At 47.0% G+C, this 20,360-nt stretch overlaps 1 protein-coding gene across 3 annotated transcripts in view; it reads right to left on the bottom strand.

The window, feature by feature from the left end:
- Positions 1 to 20,360, bottom strand: part of ERI3 (ERI1 exoribonuclease family member 3) — a 130,454-nt gene that overhangs the window by 63,107 nt on the left and 46,987 nt on the right. For all 3 annotated transcript variants that reach the window (XM_039555610.1, XM_039555612.1, XM_039555611.1), the window contains exon 6: positions 15,782 to 15,854. In XM_039555610.1, coding sequence (XP_039411544.1) covers positions 15,782 to 15,854 — 73 coding nt within the window. The remainder of the gene's footprint in view (positions 1 to 15,781; positions 15,855 to 20,360) is intronic.

Raw genomic sequence — 20,360 nt, 5'->3', positions numbered from 1 at the left:
AATAAACAGGCTCAATTCTCAGAGTTTGATTTCCAGAGCAATAAGCACAGAAACTGAGCCCAAAGAAAAGATCTGTATTAGAATCCAAATCCAATCATTCTGATAATAAAGAAAAGACATCTGAACTGGTGCAGAACTATTTCCAGAGAGAAGTTTGTCTCCCCATCCCTTTAACATTTTGCAGTGGCTCAATGGAAAAATACTTAAGAAGTTGCAAGTTTGGTCATAATGTGTAAAAAGCCCCTGAAATGCGACATCATTTACTCTTCTGTGGTATTGCTCAGCAGAGCTAATAAATCTTGCATGAGCAGAGCTGATTCTAATTTTCTAATATGAAAAGGCATTTGGATTGAGAGAGAGGGGAAGATAAAAGTGATTGAATCTCCAATAGCCCAGCGTCAGTGACAAGAAACATCCTGCCATGGACCCCAAGGAAGAATGGCTCCCCCTCCTCCCTGAACCACAGGCACACTCACCCGCTCACACATCCAATTCTCCCTGCTTTCTGCTTGCCACGTCTCAGTCTCCCCTATTGACAGGACGTGGTTTTAAACACAGTTACACAAGTTATCATTTCTGCCTTTTGATCAATCTGAATTTTCAGGACAATTACCCTCTTAATCAATGATTGCTATCAGCAGCCCCTTGGATTCTTCACCAAGGCAATCGTGCCGCCGGGGCAGACAGCGTGTGCATATGCAATGAAGCTGCGGGGAGGCACAAGTCCATCTTCCCCTGACGTAGTCGTCGGCTGAAAGGGTGGAGAGCTGTGAAGGCCACTTCAAGGAACACCTGACGTAAAAAATAAGCGGAGGGAATTAAAAGGGACATTGTGCAAGGCACTGGTGGCACAGCTGGGCTGGGGGATCAGGGACCTGCTGAAACATTGAGTTGAAAAACAAGCCAACTAACCCAACAGATTTAACATCCACTGAAACCAGATATTTAAGAGCTATCTATAGCCAGCACTAACCACTCCTAATGAGGCTAATAAAGTCAGTTTCCAATTAGAGACTGAAACACTAGAAGGAAAGGCAGAGAGGCAGCTTTTAAAAACCTCTGAAGATGTGGAATTTGGATATGGGGCTTTCTTTAATTTTTTTTCCATCAGAAATGACTTAACATCACCAAAATGCCCCTAGGATTTACACACCCAAAGCAAGCCCCCCGCTGCTGTTCCCTGGCAGGGTATGTGTTTCAGTAATTGATGTTTGCGCAGAACCTCAGCTCTTGGAGGACATGGCTCCTTCGAGGCATCTCTCAGCACCACAGAAACATGGCCTCAGATATTTAGACACCACAGGAAACCTCAAAGCAGCCAAAACCCAATTGCAGGGGCTGTGGGCTGGCTGGGGGATAAGGCTTGGTATCCCTGCTCTTGTGAGAGCACCACTAGGCCGTTAGCAGGTTCATGACACGGCTTGTGTTTCCAGATGAGGCAGCAAAGGAGCACGTGGCTCCCACCCACACATCTCTCTGGGCTGCTTCCTCGACAACCTTAAGTGCTTCCCCATGGCATGGGACTCCTTAACACAGCATTCTGCCCAAAAAGTACCTTGGCCAGACCCAGGCACCATTGTGTCTTCCTGAGTAGGTCAGCAGGTAGAGAGGCTGCATCTTTTCCCAGGCTTGGGAAGCATCCTGTACCTCTCGGGTGCTGATTCGACAGGAGGGAGCTTTGGGACCTGGATGGCAGCAGGAAAATGCTGCTGGAAAGCAGTTGAGTTCCTGCAGAGGAAGGCATTATGGTGGCTTCACCATCTTGACCACCAGATCGGGCTGGCAGAAAGCAACAGAGGCAGCGCCAGGTGAGGCTCGTGGGCCAGCTGCCTTTGCAGGCTGCTGGCTGGAGGAGCTCTCTGAAAGGCACAGTATTTCACTAGCTATTTTGCATGGAGAATTGCCGATCAAAGATATCCCCACTGTGTACTCCAGAGCAATAAAAATAAAAAAAACCCACAAGAAGAATTCTTTAGGCGGGTAATGGGCATTTTATTCCTTTTTATGACACTAAACATAGGCAGCTGGCATAATTACACCACAATAAAGGCATAATGTGCACCTAGCAGAACAAACTCATACTTTTGATAATTAGGCAGAGCAAACACAGTCTGGTATTCAGTCACATGGCTTCACTGTCTCCTGGATCTGTCAGAGCCCCTATCCCCACAGCACATCAGCCCCATTCTCGCAGCTGGATTTAGCTGGGCCCCATGGGGAAGGCTGAGCAAGGAATCACTGGAATTCTCCTGCACCAAGAGGAATGACCATGCAGCTCCACTGCTTAGAGCAGACAGTCCATGTGCAGCTCCTGGGAGGTAGCTGGAAACTGCATGTGGCAGAGCACCAATAGAGGACCAGTCACCTCCTGATCAACACAGACTGTCCCCACAGGGGAAGGAATGGTGCAGCAGAACCAGCTCCACGTGGGCAAAACATACGTGGTACAATGCCAAAGGGAGACCCAAAACACAGGAGAGACTCAGAGCTGTTTCTGGTTTGGCAGCTCCGCCAAGACCAGCTCCAGTACCTGGAAGGGGCTGAGCAGAGGCATGGGGACACCCCTCCACTGCAGTGGCAAAAAAGATGGTGCCAAAAGGCAAGAACAAAATGAATGTCCCAGGAAGGCTGAAAGACCCTCACCTACAGAAATAAAGGCCCAGTGTGGACCTGCTGGAGGCTAGCAATTAGCTCTTTGAAAGTTTTGTGCTACCCTTAGTCCTGGTAGACCTGCCTCCTCCAAAACGCACTGTCAGGCTGCAAGCACACTCCTCTGGCAGCTGCAGGCGTCCACATAGGACAGCCCTTCCCTGAGTGAGGAGCGCAGCCAAGACGGAGATCCCAAATGATCTCTCAAATGTTAACAGCATCAATCAGGGCTGGGCTGACAGAGGTTACCGCACTGGGAGAGCAGAGAGAACAGGCTTTCCTGAAATTGGCACCACACCATACACTAAATGTCTACAGTTTGTTTAAAAATGCATCTGCAGGATGCATGCAAGAGGAGCACTGGTAGAACAGCACACTGAGGTTTCATCTCCACACCACTAAAACCCATCAGGGATGTCAACCAATGCTTGGAGGAGAGACAACAGCTCAGCTACACTCCATCCTGCATGGCTTAATGGAAGTCATTTGCTTTAAGGTATTTTGAGTGCAGCATTGAAATGCCAGTGTCCTGGCTCAAAGAAAGGTGGGGTGGGTGGAGCTGATCCACCAGCCATGAGTGAGACCTACACGTTCACCTGTGGATAGGATGCCCAGGAAAACATCAAACAACATGATTACGAGCTTTTGCAACACAACATTGAACACAAGGAAGGAAAGGTGCATGTTTGTCTGTAAATAAAAGCATCTTGCCCCACCATACCTACTGACACCCAGAAGGGACTGCTGAGAACTTGATGCGTACTGGGCAAGCTTGGGAATGGCCATTTGCTCAGGAGCTTTGATGCCCTATAAAGGTGGCAGCAACACTCATGTCAGAGCACCCAAGGAGAAGATGGTCCTGGTTTGCAGCAGTGCCCAGGCAACTGGGAAAACCAGTCACTGTGGGATAGACCCTGGCTGGGCTCATGCTTCAGTGATGAGAGCTGCCCTCCCCAGCAGGCCACAAAATAAGAGAAGTTTATGCCCAGACAAGGGCAAAAGACGGGCTGTTTTCTAAATAAAAGGAGACCATATCTGTAGACTTTTCAGCCAGTTCTTAGAAAAGCCACTTTGACAGATTCAATCATTGGGCTGCAGGCAGAGTTCAAGCAAGGAAACCTGCAAGTGGAAAGAGCAAAAGCCAGAATGAAGCCAGAAGTGCTACGCCAGCATGGGGGAAGGGTGACGGGAGACTTTTAATCCTAACTCTGAAATCAACTTGCTTAGTAGCCTTGGGGTTCTGAGGGATTTAATTAATTAATTTAATGAGTGTGAAGTACTGCAAGTTATTAATATACAAATTCCACTACTGTATCTCCCATCTCCCTGCTCACCATCTCTGGCTGCTTTATACTGAGCCCATGAGAAGCCAAAGCCAAGCCCTGCTATGCTTCTGTGCAATGGGGCAGAGGCTGCACACCAACACTTTCCCAGCCAGGACACCAGTAGCAAAGCCCCAACCCTTTCAGTAGGACAGTGCAACGTACACAACACAGGGCACTAGGAACACCTCATACAAAAAAAAAAGTTCTGTTCTTCCCACTTACAGGTAAGCCAATGGCTACCATAAACCAGCCTCCTGTTGCTGGTGGTGATGGCAAGCAGTCAGTCACTCTCCCTTTTGTAGCTATGTTAACCAGTTAATGTTTTAATCCCCAGTCAGAAAATCTGATAGCCCATCACACCCTCCCGGAGAACTGCACAAGTCTATTTTCATGCTCCTACATGGAGCTCTTGTCTTTCAAATGCAGAGAAAACCAGCTCCTTTCCCAGGCACTAGGCAGCTGTGCTGGTACTCAAGTAAAGCTCCAGATGAAAGGCTGGGATGCAGGGATGCTCTGTCCCTTGCCTTTCCCATGGGACTATAGGAAAGGCCATCTTTCACGCATTGTGCCTTCAACTCCCAGCTCCTCCTGGCCTGGAATGCAGCACACGTTGTAGGATTATTGTAAAACATGCCCTGCCTCTAATCCCTTCTCCTCCAGCCTTGCTCTGGTATCGACTGCACGGAGCTGTGTTAGGCCTGGGGTCAGCTTCCCTCTCGCAATACCAGGGCTTGCAGAAGGTTCCAGCTTCTCTGGCAGACCTCAGTACCTGAGACACAGGGAAATGCAGGATGCTCCACAGCTTCACAAAAAAAAAAAGGCAGGTGAGGCTGGAGGCCCCAGTTTCTGCCAACAGCACCAATGCCCTGTAGGCACAGCTGCAGTCCTGCGTGCAGGTGAAATGCCAGACCTGTGCCAGACTGACATCCAGCTCACAAAGGCCTAATTTGGACCATTCTTGTGGTTCCCCTGGCTTGCTCCTGACCTGCCATGCTAAGGGCACCAAGTCTGGGTGCAAGCTCTTTCTAAAACTTTGGCACCTACAGCACACACCCCCATAAAGAGGCAGGACCAGGAGTGTCAGCATGGCTCCTTCCTCAACCTGCAAGCAGCAACCAGACCCACGGAACAAAGGTCTGAGCAGTACGTTTAACCTCAGCAGCAGCACACACAGAGCCAGATGGAAACCAGGAGGCTCCTCGGTGCAGGGGACAGATGTTCAAATCCCCCAATACGGGGAACACAGGCACAGTGAGGTGCAGCCGAGCAATATGGCACTCAGCAGGAAGAGCAGCACGCAAGGTCTGAGCAGCTGCCTTTCTGCCTTTTGCCTGCAGCTAAAACAATGTGTGTAGAAATGCCAACCTGCCTCCAACCATTTGCATAGACAAGGATGCTTTCAGTAAAGTGACCACTGCAGTGTGCTCAGCAAACCACTGCTCAGAATTTCACCTAAAAGGCAAATCTTTTGCTCTGGTTAAAAAAAGCTCAAAGGCAACAAATTCTACTCTCTGCTTTGTCCAGTAGCTGCAGGCTGCATGGGGCCAAGGAACATAATTGTGCTCCTCAGTTTCTCTTGAATCAATACCTTCTGACCTTACCTGAGAGCCCTCTGTATCACATGTGGCTACAGGAGGCCCTGGTTCTTACTGAAGCCCAAAGGCACTGCCAATGAATAAAGTCTGCCTTGGTATTTTCCCAGCTCAAACATCTAGGATCTGGGCAGACAGCATCAGGAGGGGAGTGGAGACTGTACATGGCACCTAAGGGAAATACCCCTTCTTTCCCTGCTCAGGTACTCTGAGTTTCAGTGATGCGTCCCAAGGAATGCAGACAGCCCGCGTCCAAATGCAAGGGCAAAGGAAGTATCATAGCACACAGGGCAAGCAGGAGGGGAGAAGTGATGACCAACTGTCTGCTTCTAGGCAGGACCAGCTCCACCCAAACCATCCCCACCATATTCTTTTGAACTCCCAAGAACTAGAGGTCCCATATTCCTGCTCTTTTCCATGGAGACTGTTTACTGATCTCCTTGCAGCACATAAGGATGTGATTGAGAGCCATACACCACTACCAGCCAGAAACTGAGCGCTTTCATTCCTCAAAAATGATTTGTGCTTAGTCTTCTCTAGGCTGAATATCCCAGATCACAGAAGCAATCAGGTTGGAAAAGACCTCTGGGATCATCAAGTCTAACCTATGACCTAACACCACCTTGTCAACTAGACCATGGCACTGAGTGCCAAATCCAGTCTTTCCCTCAAACACCTCCAGGGACGGTGACTCCACCACCTCCCTGGGCAGCCCATTCTAATATCTAATCACCCTTTCTGTGAAGAAATTCTTCCTAATGTCCAACTTAAACATCCCCTGGCGCAGCTGGAGGCTTTGTCCTCTAAATCCCTCAATCTTCCTTTGGAGATCATGTCTTCCAGTTCTCTGACCCTTCCTCTGTTCCTCTCTGGGTTTTTCCACCTGTGCCAGGTCCTCCCCAAATGCAGTATGTGAAACTCATTTGTTCCAAAGTCTAAGACCAGGCTGCAAAACACCCTGCCTAGGAAAAGAGGTTAACTTTAACATGCACCTAGCACATTTTAGCATGTATTAGCAAAAGAGAATGTAAGAGCACCCCTGATGGTAAAGAAGTTAACCTGTGTGTGAGATGCCATGAGAACACATGCAGCATAGCTACAAGGACAGAAGGATGGAAGGAAGTTCCAGGAAGAGCTTGTTGTAAATAGGACCAAAATACTCATGCGTACCCTTTACCCTGGAGTAGCTCCAAGTGGCTTCCATGTAACTTACATTAACCCTCAGGGGATCACATCTTTCCTATCTCTCCAAACAATTTGTACAGACACAAGTTCCACAGAAAACTGCTTCTGTGTTTTGATGATGTAATTTACAAAAAAACCCCCAAAACCAAAAACCAAAGGAGAGAGAAACACAAAATCATTTGATTTAGGCAAAAAATGGACACTGCTTATTTCTGCCCTCCTGAGATGGGCATGTATGTTATCGTTCAAGTCATCTAAAACCAGTGAAGCCTCCAGGCTGCATCTAGAGCCCCTCTCAGCTGTAGCAAGACCAGCTCCTGAGACTGCAAGGAAAGGAAATGAAATGTGAGGCTGGGATCATTACTTTGAAACTATAAGCTCGTGCCACTGAGCCAAAGCCTGTTATATCGACATGGGTTTGTGTCACCCAGCAGTAGACATCATTCTCCATCTCTGACTGCTCAGTTCCCCTCCTCCCAGGACAGCTGGCAGCACGGTCTAGCTACAGAAAGCTCCCAACACCTTGCCCAGCAGGTTAAGTTATAGGACTGAGGTACTGCAGAGTGGAAATATCCTTCTGACTACTCCCATCATGCTTGGAAGCTGCTGACAAAGCACAAAGTGCCACTTGTAGAGGAATAAATAGCAAAAACCTCAAATTCCCTTCCCTGGTACAGAGAGCCCAGAGGGAGGTGTTGTTTCTTAAAGCCTGCAATGTTTAAAAGTCACTGAATTCGTACCTCTGCTGTCACAGAAGATACTCCTACTCTGTGTCTCCAGTCACCAGCTTAGGCAGCAGCTCTGAGGGACGGAGACAGCCTTGCCTGACAGTGAGTCCCAGGCTGAGAAAGTCTGGGGCAGAGCCATGAACAACAACTACTGTCCACGCAGACCACACGCCGTGCCTGTGCTTTCTTTGTTTTATGTGGAAGAGGATGTCAAAATCAACTCTGCTGGTTACTCTGTACTACGTGAGCACTCTACCTTAGCATGTATTGCGAACCCACTACAACAACCCCTTGGTCTATCTGGTTACAACTTGTAGGGAAACTGAGGCACCAACCCATCCTGTACCTTCTTCTAATGAATCCAGGAAGACAAAAGGGAAAAGACTACCAAAAACTTCCAGAATCCCCTGTCTATTGGTTTTCCTTGGAAGTACATTTTTACTTAGCACTCCTTATTAAGTAAGAAAGGAAGGACAACTTGCTCTGCAGAAGGACAGAAAGGGCTGCTCCTTTAAGGCCTCTCCTCGATGCCCTTTCTCGTTGAGATGACTATCCTCAACTCCCTCCTCATCTCCCTCCCTTTGATTTAAGAGTTCCTCTCTTGGCCCTGACAGTAAGGTATTTCTGTCCCACAGATTATAACTCACTCTGGGCTATTATTCAACTCCCAAGCCCTGGCCCTGCTGCATTTAGTCCAAACATAATATCCTTCATGCATATATTATCTGTCTCCCTATTATCTGGAATCATTTCGGAATTAAATTTCAGTCCTGCAATATTGGCTTGAAGAGCGGCTCGCTTTATGGGCTAGTCAAAGGTTAGAATACCAATCAAAATAACACTGCCGATGCAGAGAGACATTTTAATATTCCAAAACCCGGTAATTGTAAAAGGACATAATATTTTTTCCCTGATTACCCCAAAGGCAACACATGTTAACAAGGCAAGGGAGAGAGTGAAAGAAATTTCAGAGTTCAGACAGCTGCACGACAGATTTAAAGGAGAAGTCATGGATGGCTGCTGTGCTCCAGCCCCAGAGAAGGAGGGCTCCTCTGCCCGTGCCAGAGGTGCCGCATTCCCCAGGATGCTTCCCCCTCCGTTCCCAGACTCGTGATGTTCGTGCTGTCTGGAAGCCAGCAAGTCCCAAGCCAGGAGCCCTCCAGAGTGCTCTCACTGCAAGGGAACGGAGCAGCCAGAGCTGTGCAGGACCGATGGGCAAATATCATCACGATAGAAGAGACAGCCATGACTGGCTGGCCTTACCTGCACAGGCCACAGCACTGCCCCAAATTCCTGCCTGAACCAGAGCTGATGTTTTTAGGAAAAAACCCTTCCCTCCTGAGCTGGATAATCCACCACAGCCCTCGGTAAGTTGTTCCAATGGTTAATTACCCCACACTGTAAAGATCTGCGCCTGAATTACCTTGCTTTGGCTTCCAGGAACTGGAACTGCTTATGCTTTTGTCTGCTTCTGTGAAGGAACCTCTTGCCACATCTTTAGATACTTGACAACTACCCTTCCCTGGTACCCTAAATGGCTCCCAGGGTTGTTACTGCATGGAGAGTGCTCCTTTGGTCTTGCAGTTCTCATCCAGTCTTCAAGTTTCCAGATTTCTGATGCAGATGGGACCCAATATCCCATACTGGTCAAACCAGACCCAAAGAAAGAAATGATCCAGCCCCTCTGCTCCTCCTCACCATTGCCTGTTTATAAATCCAACAACAGCTGCCTTCTGGATGCAGTACCTGCACGTTATCGAAAATGATTTTTATGTTTTCTTTCAGGGCATTGACAAAAGTGTTAAATACAAGAGGTCTGAGAAATAGATCCCTGTGGGACCCCACTAGGAAGATATGCACTCCATGATGATTATCCATTTACAATTAAATGCTAGGAGCTGTCAGTTTGCTCTTTCTTAATCAATGTAATGTGTGCCATGTTGATTTTGTATCACTCTTGTTTCTTAATCAAAATGTCATAAGGTACCAAGTCAAATGCCTTCCAGAAGTATATTACATTGACATGGTTACCTTTATCAACCAAACATGTATTCTCATAAAAAAAATATCAAGTTAGTTTGAAAAAGATCTAGTTTCCATAAATCCACATTGATTGGCATTATATTATCCTCTTTTCATTCTTTATTAATCAACTATGATATCTGGCTTTTCATTACTTTGCCCAGAATTAATGTCAAGATGATAGGGCTATAATTACTTCATCGGTCATCCCATTTGCCCTTCTAAATTACTGGTACAACATTAGCTTTCTTCCAGTCCTCTAGAACTTCCCCCTTGTTCAAAGACTTATTAATAGTCCAGGGCATCTCAGCCAGCTCTTTAAAACTCCTGTAAACCAGCTATGCAAAATGCCAACCAATTCACCACTTGACTTTATCAGAAAACTCTGTTGTAACACCAACCCTCTTGCTCAGCAACATGGCAACCTCTGCCTTTCTGTATATACGGAGAAAAGTATTTATTAAACACAGTCATTTTGCTGTTATAAGCAATTCCTTCCATTTCCTTTCAACTATGAACCAATGCCATTCCACAGACACCTTCCTTTCCTCATCTCCCTGAAAGAGATACCCTAACTCCCCTGAGTGCCAGAGTCACATTTCTCCTTGTGTTTCCTTTCACAACCTCTCCAATTTCTGCCCTCTGAGACTTTCCAAAGCCAAGAGCTTCACCAATGGGGTGAGGAGCCAAGCAAGCCCAGGCCCCACTGAAGAAAGGTATGCCAGGGTCTCAGAACTGGCATCCATGCTGCAAACCAGCAAAGCCCTGGGCACAGTTCTTTGCAGTTAGGAGGTAACATTTATTCATGTGCTTGATGCTCTGGCCATGAAGCACTTTGCCTGAGGACTCCTCCTCTGGCACTTCTAACCTTACCAGGCATTTTATATTCCCTGCAGCCAGTAACTCAATACACAGGAAATTGATAACAATCACTGTGAGTCCTCAAGAAGTTAGACCTCAAAAAAGCAACTTCCAGGTATACGGGTTAACACATAAACCATTTCTCACCCCTTTCAATGATCTTCATCCAATGCACTCAAGACACTTCAGCACCAAGTGCCTGAGAAGTACTCAGAGCCCCTCCTCCCACTCCAAAGGCAGAAGGAATTGTTAATTCAGAGAAACAGAAAGCTGTTAGCAAATCTTTGTTTGTTTAAGATGTGTTTATTTCTAGTAGCCAAATATTAACAAAAACATCCTATTACATGTTTCCTCTGACAGATTTCACAATGCAAGTAGGTGACCTTAAAACATTTGTGCATGTTTATTAACAGTTTACTTCCAAACAGGAATATCTACAGATCAATAAAGGCTGACCCTGGAAAAGGCCAGCTCTGTGCACAGCCATAGCACCCCAGCATGGTCACGTTGTGCTCCCCAAGGCTCTGTCAACTCTGTTTCATCATGCCCAGAGAAGGAAAGTTGCATTCCTTCACACACATCATTCAACTCTTGCTTTTCATAAAAACTCTCATGAATTTCAGGATGTCAAACCAAGACCAGTTTTCTGTTGCTCCTAAAGCAACCACTATTACTGTATCTAAAGACATGCTGCACCCTCTGAACAGAAATCAAAGATGGTCAAAGATGCCAGGGTAGCTGTGCAGAGAAAGGGACAGGTCTGTGATGGGTATGAAGATTGTCTTCTTTAAAAAAAAAAAAGATATATATAATTTGAGAAACAAGGAAGTAAACAAACCCTTAGTGGATACATAAAACACTCCTCTCATCTTTTAAATGCAAAACATCCAGAGAATAAATGGAAGATCAGGATAGTGTACACATGTTAAGAATAACTTCCACAGCCAGTTCTAGAGTCACAGAGCCCACAAGTGCCTTTCTGCCAGCCCTCCAACAAGTTTTGCTGTGCTGGAAAAGACAATTGAGCAAGAATATGACCAAGGTCTCAAATCAAGAATAGCATGATGAAGAAGAACTAGAAACACATTTTCTTTCACACAATACAAGACCTACGCCCAAGAAAATGATCTGACAATAGGCTGAAAAGAAACAAAGGGACCTGCATCTTCACACAACTTAAGAGTACACAGAGGATAACTGATACATCATTAAATAGCAAAAATCATTGCTGCAGGATGCTGTAGAAACTGAAAGCATGAGCAGATTCAGAAAAGGGTGTACAAGTTTCTGGTAGACATGGTAAAAACAGTGGGTGCTAGATACAGTGGTCCAGGGACAGCTCTCAGCTCTTGAGGAGACAGTTGCTGGGAATCAGAGAAAGCTGACTCGAGCCATGCTCTCGCCGTTAGACCTGTGAGCATTGGCTACTGGTCTCTGGCATAAAGATAATCTGGGTTACATCTTTGGTCTGGCCATTTTGATACCCTCATCATCCTTCTAACGTTCTTCTTGCACAAGCTCATTGTAAGAAAATCTATCTTTACCCCTCTTCTTCCACCCCCTCCCTCCATCAAACCACTCTCCCTTCAGTGATGTGCTCCCCTCCCAGTGGTGCTGGCAACTCCTACTGCCTGCTGGCTTTCCCATTCCCAGGCTCTTGGACACCCTGTGATTGCAGGCACTGTGTCCTCAGCCTAACACACCACTGATTCCAGCCCCTGGGGTGAGGATTCATCACAGGACCAACCATGCTGCTAACTCAAGTGGGACCTGGAAAACAAACCACAGAGGCTCCTGAAAGAGCACAGGAAGCACAAATGAGAGCTGATCCTTGTGTTAGAATAAGCAGTAATGGATTTACCCAGGCTACCTGAGGATACTCTCAAGGCAGCAGCTTGGTTGCAGCTTGCTAGCTGCAGGAGCTTTCCTTTTTGCATAAATCTTGACCCATGGCCTCCTGCATTCTGCACATACTACTCCACTGTTGTCCCTCTCTCCTGACATGAAGCACTCTCTGTTATTTCCACCCTGAGCACCCAGCTCCAGTGATGTAGCTCAGGTTCTGCACCTCAGCCTTAACCCACGGGGCTTCTGCAGATCGACATGACAGGTACCTAAGGAGAACTGGCAGATGGGATGGTGGCTCTCTATTGAGATGGTTTAGGGGGATATCTGAAATGTTGCAGCATTCAAAGAAAGCCTCCTCTGCTTTCTGCTGCCCTCCCATAAGGCTGAGCTAATCGAAGTGAAGAACATGATAAACTCTCTGCCCCGAGTCAGCTCACACTGACAGTTCACTAGAGATACAAGATCGCTCAGTGACATTAAAAATGTCAGCAAACACCGATCAGGCTTGATGGAAGGGATGCATTAGCAGGCTGGGGGGGCACAGGGCGAGGTAAAACTTCAGCAAACATGGTCAAGTGCATAGGCAGCTTTCTTCCCCCACTCTCTCCTCCACAGAAGGCTTTATTACAGATCCCAAGACACAGTGGCCACCATTGCAGCAGTCAGATGTGGAGCTCACCACCACCTGAACGGCCAGATCAATCCAACAAGGTTTGCCTGAGGCAAAACAAGCATGGCAGCTACCGGGGGCACTTCCTGTCTCCAGCTTGCCTGAGAGGGAGGTCTTGGAAATTGTGAAAGCTGCCTGCAGGCACAAGGTTCTCACCTCAACTGCTCCTGCAGCACAGCAGTGAAAAGGAAGTTTATTGGCAAATGAACTGAGAAAGACTCTCTCATCACTGCGGGAAGAAGATCTGCTGAGCTCTGGAGCATTCCACGCTCTGGCAGAGGGAGTCCAGACAAGGACTGTTTTTTAAAATGACACAAAACAGAGACAAAGAGGACCTGAACCAGTGTGTGCATGGGCAGAGGGAATCTGGAACGTATTTTGTTGCTACTGCACTACACAAAGATACACAAACTTGTCTGTGTGTAATCCTACTTCAGCATTGCCTGGTAGTTGTAGCAGGAGCACCCTAATTCAGAAAGGTCCTCTTGTTATCACTGCTCATAAGCAGAGACTCAAAGGAGGTACAGCAGGTGCAGGTGGGCCATCCTGCAGGAAACTGCTCTCTGTCCCATGTGCCTGTTTTCTTGAGATCTGAAACATTCAAGTCTCTGCATTATCCATGACCTAAAAATCAACAGTTTCACACTCCAAGCCCCACCCACCCCACAACACCTTCACTTACTTCATGGATCAGGTCAGAGGCAGACTCAGCCTAGGAAGTATTTCTAGGTCAGGAATGTGCTAGAGGGAGGGGAAAAGGGGCCACCTGAGCTATGCAGGAAAGAATGGGGGGGGAGGGGGGGCAGTTGTTACCTGTCCACTCTTATCATCTTATCTGTTTTACACTGGGAGCTCAGTCAATAGAGACTGAGTCTCCGCTGGGTCTGTCTGCTTGGACAGAATCAGTTATCTAGGCTGGAAATCCTCTCTTGTGAAAACACACAGGCAGTTCCCCCACAAGCACCTGAAAGCAGTGTGTGGCATAGAAAGATCACCACCCTGGGGTAAGAGCAAGTCCCAGGGGAAGCAGCTCTTAGCCACAGGACAGGAGAGGTCTCTGCTCCCCTCTGCAACATGGGTCACTTCCCAGAGGGATGCAGGGTCCCTGGAACCATTCTGTGTCAGAGGGTGTCAGGTATTAAAGTGTCAGAAAAACTTCATTGTTTTTAAGGGACTAGAGGGGTTGGAAGAAGATCAGCATTTCTCTCTCACATTCCTGCATGATCTGAAGGAGGTTGAAACTTTACTTTCCAGTAACACATCTGCAGAGGAGGACAACCCAACCCACGTGCCCCCATCCTACATGCTCAACATGTGACCCTTTCAGGGAGCTGGGTAGGGGAACATTTCATTGCACCAACTTCCCTCCTGCTCCTGCATTTAGCTCTGTGCTTGGGACTTCATGGATGCTCAGCAGCCCTCAGCTTAGTATCAGTATTTGCTGATATGCAATACATGAATGCTCATCTTGAAGAAGAGATACTTGCCTGGACATCTACATAATGATGAATCCCAGCTCCTAACACACTAAATCCAGGAGCCTTGAACTATGGGAAAGAGCCATAAGTCATTCATCCTGAGGCCCAAAGGAGGAGCATGGATGGATCAACCTACTTCTTAGCAAACATCACAGTACACAGGGATTTTTTTTTCGAGTATTATTATTCTGCAGCCATCAACCTGCTGGTTATATAGCTGCTATCCATTCACCGGAAGTTTAGTGAACTTCAAATGGCGATCATTAATGGTCACTGAACTGCAGAATGCCCCAATGTGCTTTCAGATTTCATTTACCAAGGACCAGCAATCAGCCAAAAGATTTGCTCTGACAGCAGGGAAATACAAGACCCTTTGACAAGTTCAGCCAGGAATGTGCTGCCAGCATCCCTTGTTAAGTTCATGTTCTACCCTATTTGACGGAACAGATCATGCAAATTGTCCTTCTGCAGCCGCTCAGCCTGTCACTCATGCTTCCATTTAAAACAATAAATAAATAAAAGAACAAAAGAAAAGACTGCAAGAACAACAAGCTGTTTATAAGCAAATTCCGCTTCCTGAGCCCCCTAATTACCAGGAAAAGGCGTAGAAACCCAAATAAAGCACTAAATTGGATGGGGGGAGGGAATCTTACTCATCTGAAGGTTTAACCAGGACGGCCACCCCAATTTCTCTTGTGCACAGACTGCAACCTCCTCCCTCACCCTGCTACTGCTTGTAATCACATTTGTTCTTTTCTTCCCACTTTGGTTTGTGACTTATGGCATCACCATGTTTTTCTGTGTAGATGGAACAGCTGTGCCAGGAGTCTTTGTGGATGCACAGCATGCTGCTCCTTAACCACCCAGGGAAGGTGTGGAGCAAAAGACAAGGCACCAGACCGTACTGAGTCCAAGGCATTGTGCTTAGCAAAGTGATCACTGATCTCTTAGGTGGATGCGCTGCTGAGACAGCTCCCTTTCCCCACACCACAAAGAGAAATGCTGATTTTTACATTGGAGTATTTCCACATTTATTAACCGGAATTTCATCTGATGGGAACCATGCTCCTAGGAGCCTTATATGGCTGCAAAACAAAACAGAGTCAGCAGTACTGGTGACAACACAACCTTCACTGAAAAGAGGTCTCACAGTGCCCCAATATTATGCAGAGGGATTGCACTGTGCCTGCCACAATGGGGTTCTCCCCAGCTGCAGAACACATCCCATCAAGTATAGTAAGACTCTATTAGAGGAGATACAATAGGGAGCTGGAGGACTCGCTCAGCCCAGCTTCTGAGAAAATAACTCATTTCAATGCAAAACAGCAGTAGTTATTAGACACCTCCTTAAAGAGGAAAAGTGAAGGACAAGGGGAGGAGGGAGACAGGGAGACAGGGACTGTGGCAGTTTGCACAGAAGTACCTTTTTCAGATTAATCCACTGTTTGAAGTAATCAGCAACCGGCAGCCCTAAGTACTGGCATTGTCCTGGTAACCTATAAGAGAGAAGAGAGAGCAAGTTTGATTCAATCAGTGTCTTGACAACACAAACTCTGTTTTCTTAAGTGCATTTCGTTCAGAGATGGAAAAGACTGAGTCTGCTGTAACATCATGCTGCACATCAGAAACACCACAGCTCTTGGCAAAAAATCTCATGAGAGTAAAGCTTGGCTTAAGACTTTTATACATCCAGCCACATCCAGGCTGCTGAAACCTTTTAGACTAAACATTTTGAACAGCAGTTGTGTACAAGTGCAGCACTCAGCTCTTCTCCATGCTGGCTAACACACAAAGATGACTGGAGTATCCAGGCTAGTTTTGGCTAAGCAAACCCATCACAAATCCCTGCAAAACCATCCTGCTCTGCCAGCAGCTTACAGGGCAGACAGAAGGACTGACAATTCACCTGTCATGCCCTGGTGCTTCTCCATTTGGCCTTTATGGTTAAAACATCAAAAGAGACATGAAGGAGGGAAGGGGGCATCAAAGCATTCATTTTTTGGGTAGCAGTGCTGTAGGGCTAAGAAAGCAGAGGCTGTTTTCCAAGCAGGTGCTTGGAAACAGGAGGAAGAGAGCAGACACAACTCTGAAGATACAAGTTGCTGCACAGTGTATCTCACTAGGGAGATACATCCCTGGCACAGCAGCCAGGGATGTGAGCACAGCAGCCAGAGCTGTGAGCACACATATTTATCCTTTCCCTTCCTACAGCAAGCCGATGGAATAGGGCTCAAAACAAAACTGCACCGGTAAGGGAGGCAGATTGCCTGAAGTGACAGCAGCACCTCAGGTAAGCTGCTTTTCCCACACTGTGCCGATGCCAGTGAGTTTGCAGGGGAGCGAGGATGTGCCCCTCAGCTGGGGAATGCTGAGTCGCAAACAGTGTGGCTCCAGCCAAGCCTGTGCAGGGACATGAGTTATGTGAGTTTTCTCTGGCCACTTTGATCTGATCAAGAGTAATTGATGGATCTTGTTCATTCACATACTGCCGAGCATGCCTGGGGCACTGGTCATGGGATCTTTAAGTGAAGCAAAGGAACGTCCCAAATAAATATGTCAACTAAATAAATGACTAAATTAGAGCTGTTTGTGCATGTTAAAAGTCACAACCCTAGAAATCGGCTTTTGCAAACAGAGAGAGGTGGGTAATCTCCCAAATTCCTCAAGCATATGGGGGTTGTAGGAGGAGATTGCAGGGGAGGAGGAAGAGCTATGAGTGCCAGCATCAGCTGCTCAAATATCTGAACACAGACCACTACCATGTCCAGGACAAAGCCTTCTCCTGCTCTCCAAGGAGGAAAGAGTGAATAGTCCGGACTAGACTGCAGACTCGAGACTGAAATATAGGAACAAACTCTGGATACAAGGTAAACACCCCAAGGTGCACCATCAGCATCCCAGGCAGTACTTGAGTGCTCAGCCCAGCTCCAATTCCTTTGGTGAATGGGAAAGCATCTCTCCAGACATTTCCCCAAGTAAGGAGATAAAGGAGCAACACAGATAATGCACTTGCAGATAATGTGAGACTCAGGGTAGTGCAGTACCAGAGCCGTCTGGTCTTGGTGACTCCTCCATTTCTACGCGAAGCAAAGGAAGGAAGCTGGGAAACATATCCAGAGGAATCTCCTGGGAGTATGTGGCCAACAGAGCCAGCACACACCGGGACCCACCTGTGTACTACCTTTGCCCTGCTTAGGCTAAGAAAGGAATAGACTTCCTGTGCCAAAGTCAAATGCCTGGTCCTGAGAAGATGCACGTGTGATGATTTAGGACCAATAATTTAAGTCATACAAACACATTTGAATAAGTATGTCCAGAGGAAGTTCTTTGAAAGCAGGAAGGCTGTCAAGAGAACGAGCCATAACAGTGTGCAGTGCAAGCAGTGCAAGCTGACAGCACAGTCCCATCCCTGGGCACAGCTCATCTGATGCCACTGTGCTGAAATAAAGCACCTGGAGTCACTCCTCACAATTGCACAGCTGCCACAGAAACAGCAGCCTGGCCCATGCATTTTACAGCCATTACACAGATGTCCATGACATCCCTTAGTCAAACAGACCCGACCAGCCCCAATCAGCATGCTGAGAAAGCTCTTTCTCCAGGAAAGCTGCTTTTTGCTGGTGCCCAAATCAAGAAAGATCACAAGAAAAGGAACCATCTAAAACAAATAACTGGTCTAAATATAGACACTTGATTAGGCCAACCTCTTTCAGATTGCTCACATTTAGCTAGACAGGATGATGACAGAAGTTAGCAAGAGTTAGAGGAAAAATTATCAATTCACCTTACATCTGGATAGGGCCCAGATGAAGTGAGTGCAGCATTGTTCTTGTTAGCCACAGGAATTGACAGCAAACCACCCAGTGCAATGAATGACATCTAAAGCACTGCCATCCCTGTGGGACCAAAAGGCCTAGCAAACTGGACAGCCTGGTTCTATTTTCACCCTGAGACTGATGGCAGTGTGCCCTGGGCGCTGGACAGTGGGTCTTTAATTGGAGAAAATAAATGCTCCAAATAAATATGTCAACTAAATAAATGACGCATTTTTGCAAACAACTAACAACCCCAGAAACTGCCTGTGAAGCTGTGTGACCTCAGGACATTCCCCCTCCCCCTTGATGTCCCCTCATTTCTTGTCAGCAGCAGAGGGGCTTCAAGTTTTTCAAGCACCAGGAGACCAACATGTTATAACCTGGGCGGGCTGTTAGCAGCATGGACCAAAACATAAGTCTATCCCTGAGCTGGAAGATGCAGTCCTGGTGGCTCCAGGCCACTGGGGACACAGCCACTGAGCAAGGATTAGCACAGGATTCCTATATGGGTCTGGTCTAGTCTAAATATGCAGCACTCCTGGCATAGGGAACCAGAGGCTTTCACTGCACAGAACCTGGGTTTCCAGGTACCTACAGGGAGGAAAACACCCCTGCAACATCTTTTCCCAGCTCCAAGATTGTCACCTGTAGTGGTCCCCCCCACTCTCCAGCCTGCTGACCAAGCAGGAGTTTTTCTATCATCTTTTCCAGGCTGGACTAAATAAGGCACATCTGTGGCTGTCCTGGGGAACAGAAATACCATGGCCTGTAAGGAAGCATGTCTATTTATCAGAGCCACCACTCACTTGAGCATTCACTTATTTGATAAATAAGCTCTTATACTCAGTATGGCTTCTTGATCTTGCCAGAGCCAAACTTGCGCACTGAGGGCAGCTTTGCCTCAGCAGAGAGCTCAGGATTCAGCCCTTCCTCAGGTAAGGGAGAAGAGAAATGATGGCACATTTTTCTGCATTCAGCATCCCATGATCCTTCCAGTTTTTGAATGAGGTCTAACTGGCTTCCCAAACACTAAAGCTCTCACTCCTTGGGAAGGAAGCTGGCTTTCAAAAACCACCCCATCAGCCAAACGCTGACTGCATTCAATACAGAATAAACTTGAAAATGGCTGTGGGATTTTCCAGCCTCCAATGCAGCTCTGGTGCTCTGTCGTCCCAGAAGCAGAGATGGGAGTGCATAACCTCTGCCTGCTCCCAAAATGCACATCCCCTTTGGGTGGAAGAGCAAGTGACATCAGGCAGCACACTCTCCTCCACCAGCTAAGCAAGTCTAAGTCCTTCTTAGACCATGGTCAGTAGTGGCAACTCTGCACCATTTTCAGAGAGCTTTCACCAGCCCAGGCTCTGATTTCCACCCAGCCCTGCTTCACTACCCTGCAGGGTAAATGGGGCCTGGAGATGAATGGGATGCAAATAGGAGGTGAGGTAACATGGCTGCATTTCTGCTGTGGAAGCCAGCTCTCTCCAAGGCGGCAAGAAGCGCACAGCTCAGCGGTGATAAACGGCCTTGCTTTAGTTATCACTTTCCTTAAGTTAAGGAGAGCAGCCTAGTGATGGATGGTCTGGAATTCGGTTATCAGGGAAGGCTGTCAGCCAGAGTTGCCTATCTCCACACACATTTAGCAGGGCGTCATTATGCGATGGCATGGAGTTAAAATATGACCAAGGGTATTGAAAGAAAAAGAACAGGATTAAAAAAAAAAAAAGCAAATTGAGCAACAATAAAGGAGCACGAGGCAAGAACGTTATCATACTAGTGACACCTTTTATCTCAGTCTGGTTAGCTAAAGCAGGGCACAAATTGGTCCTTCCTCCACTATTGTATCCTCTTGTACAAACAAAGGCAGATAAAATGTGTCACCAGTGCGATAGCATATCAATTTAACCCTAATTATCTAGAGGGTCAAACGAAGAAATAGGGGTTTCTCATTTCAACAGGTCCCTCCATCTCTGCTCGGAGCCAACACATTAATATGGAAGGAGGAGGGGCAGCCATAATTGATTTCCATCACTCAGGTGGTTCTGGCGTATAAAAAATTAATGCTTGATTCTCCCAACTAATCAGAGCTGGTTAACGTCCATCTGCTTCTGGGTTCAGGATGTCAGGAGACAAAGAAATGGGGCCACTTGCTACACACAGGGTATATTGATATTGAGGCAGTTAAAAGAA

This window comes from Corvus cornix, chromosome 8 (assembly GCF_000738735.6).
Source record: "Corvus cornix cornix isolate S_Up_H32 chromosome 8, ASM73873v5, whole genome shotgun sequence".
Taxonomy (NCBI): Eukaryota; Metazoa; Chordata; class Aves; order Passeriformes; family Corvidae; genus Corvus; species Corvus cornix.
Note: the sequence above shows the minus strand (reverse complement) of the source record. Positions and strands in the feature narration are given on the sequence as shown.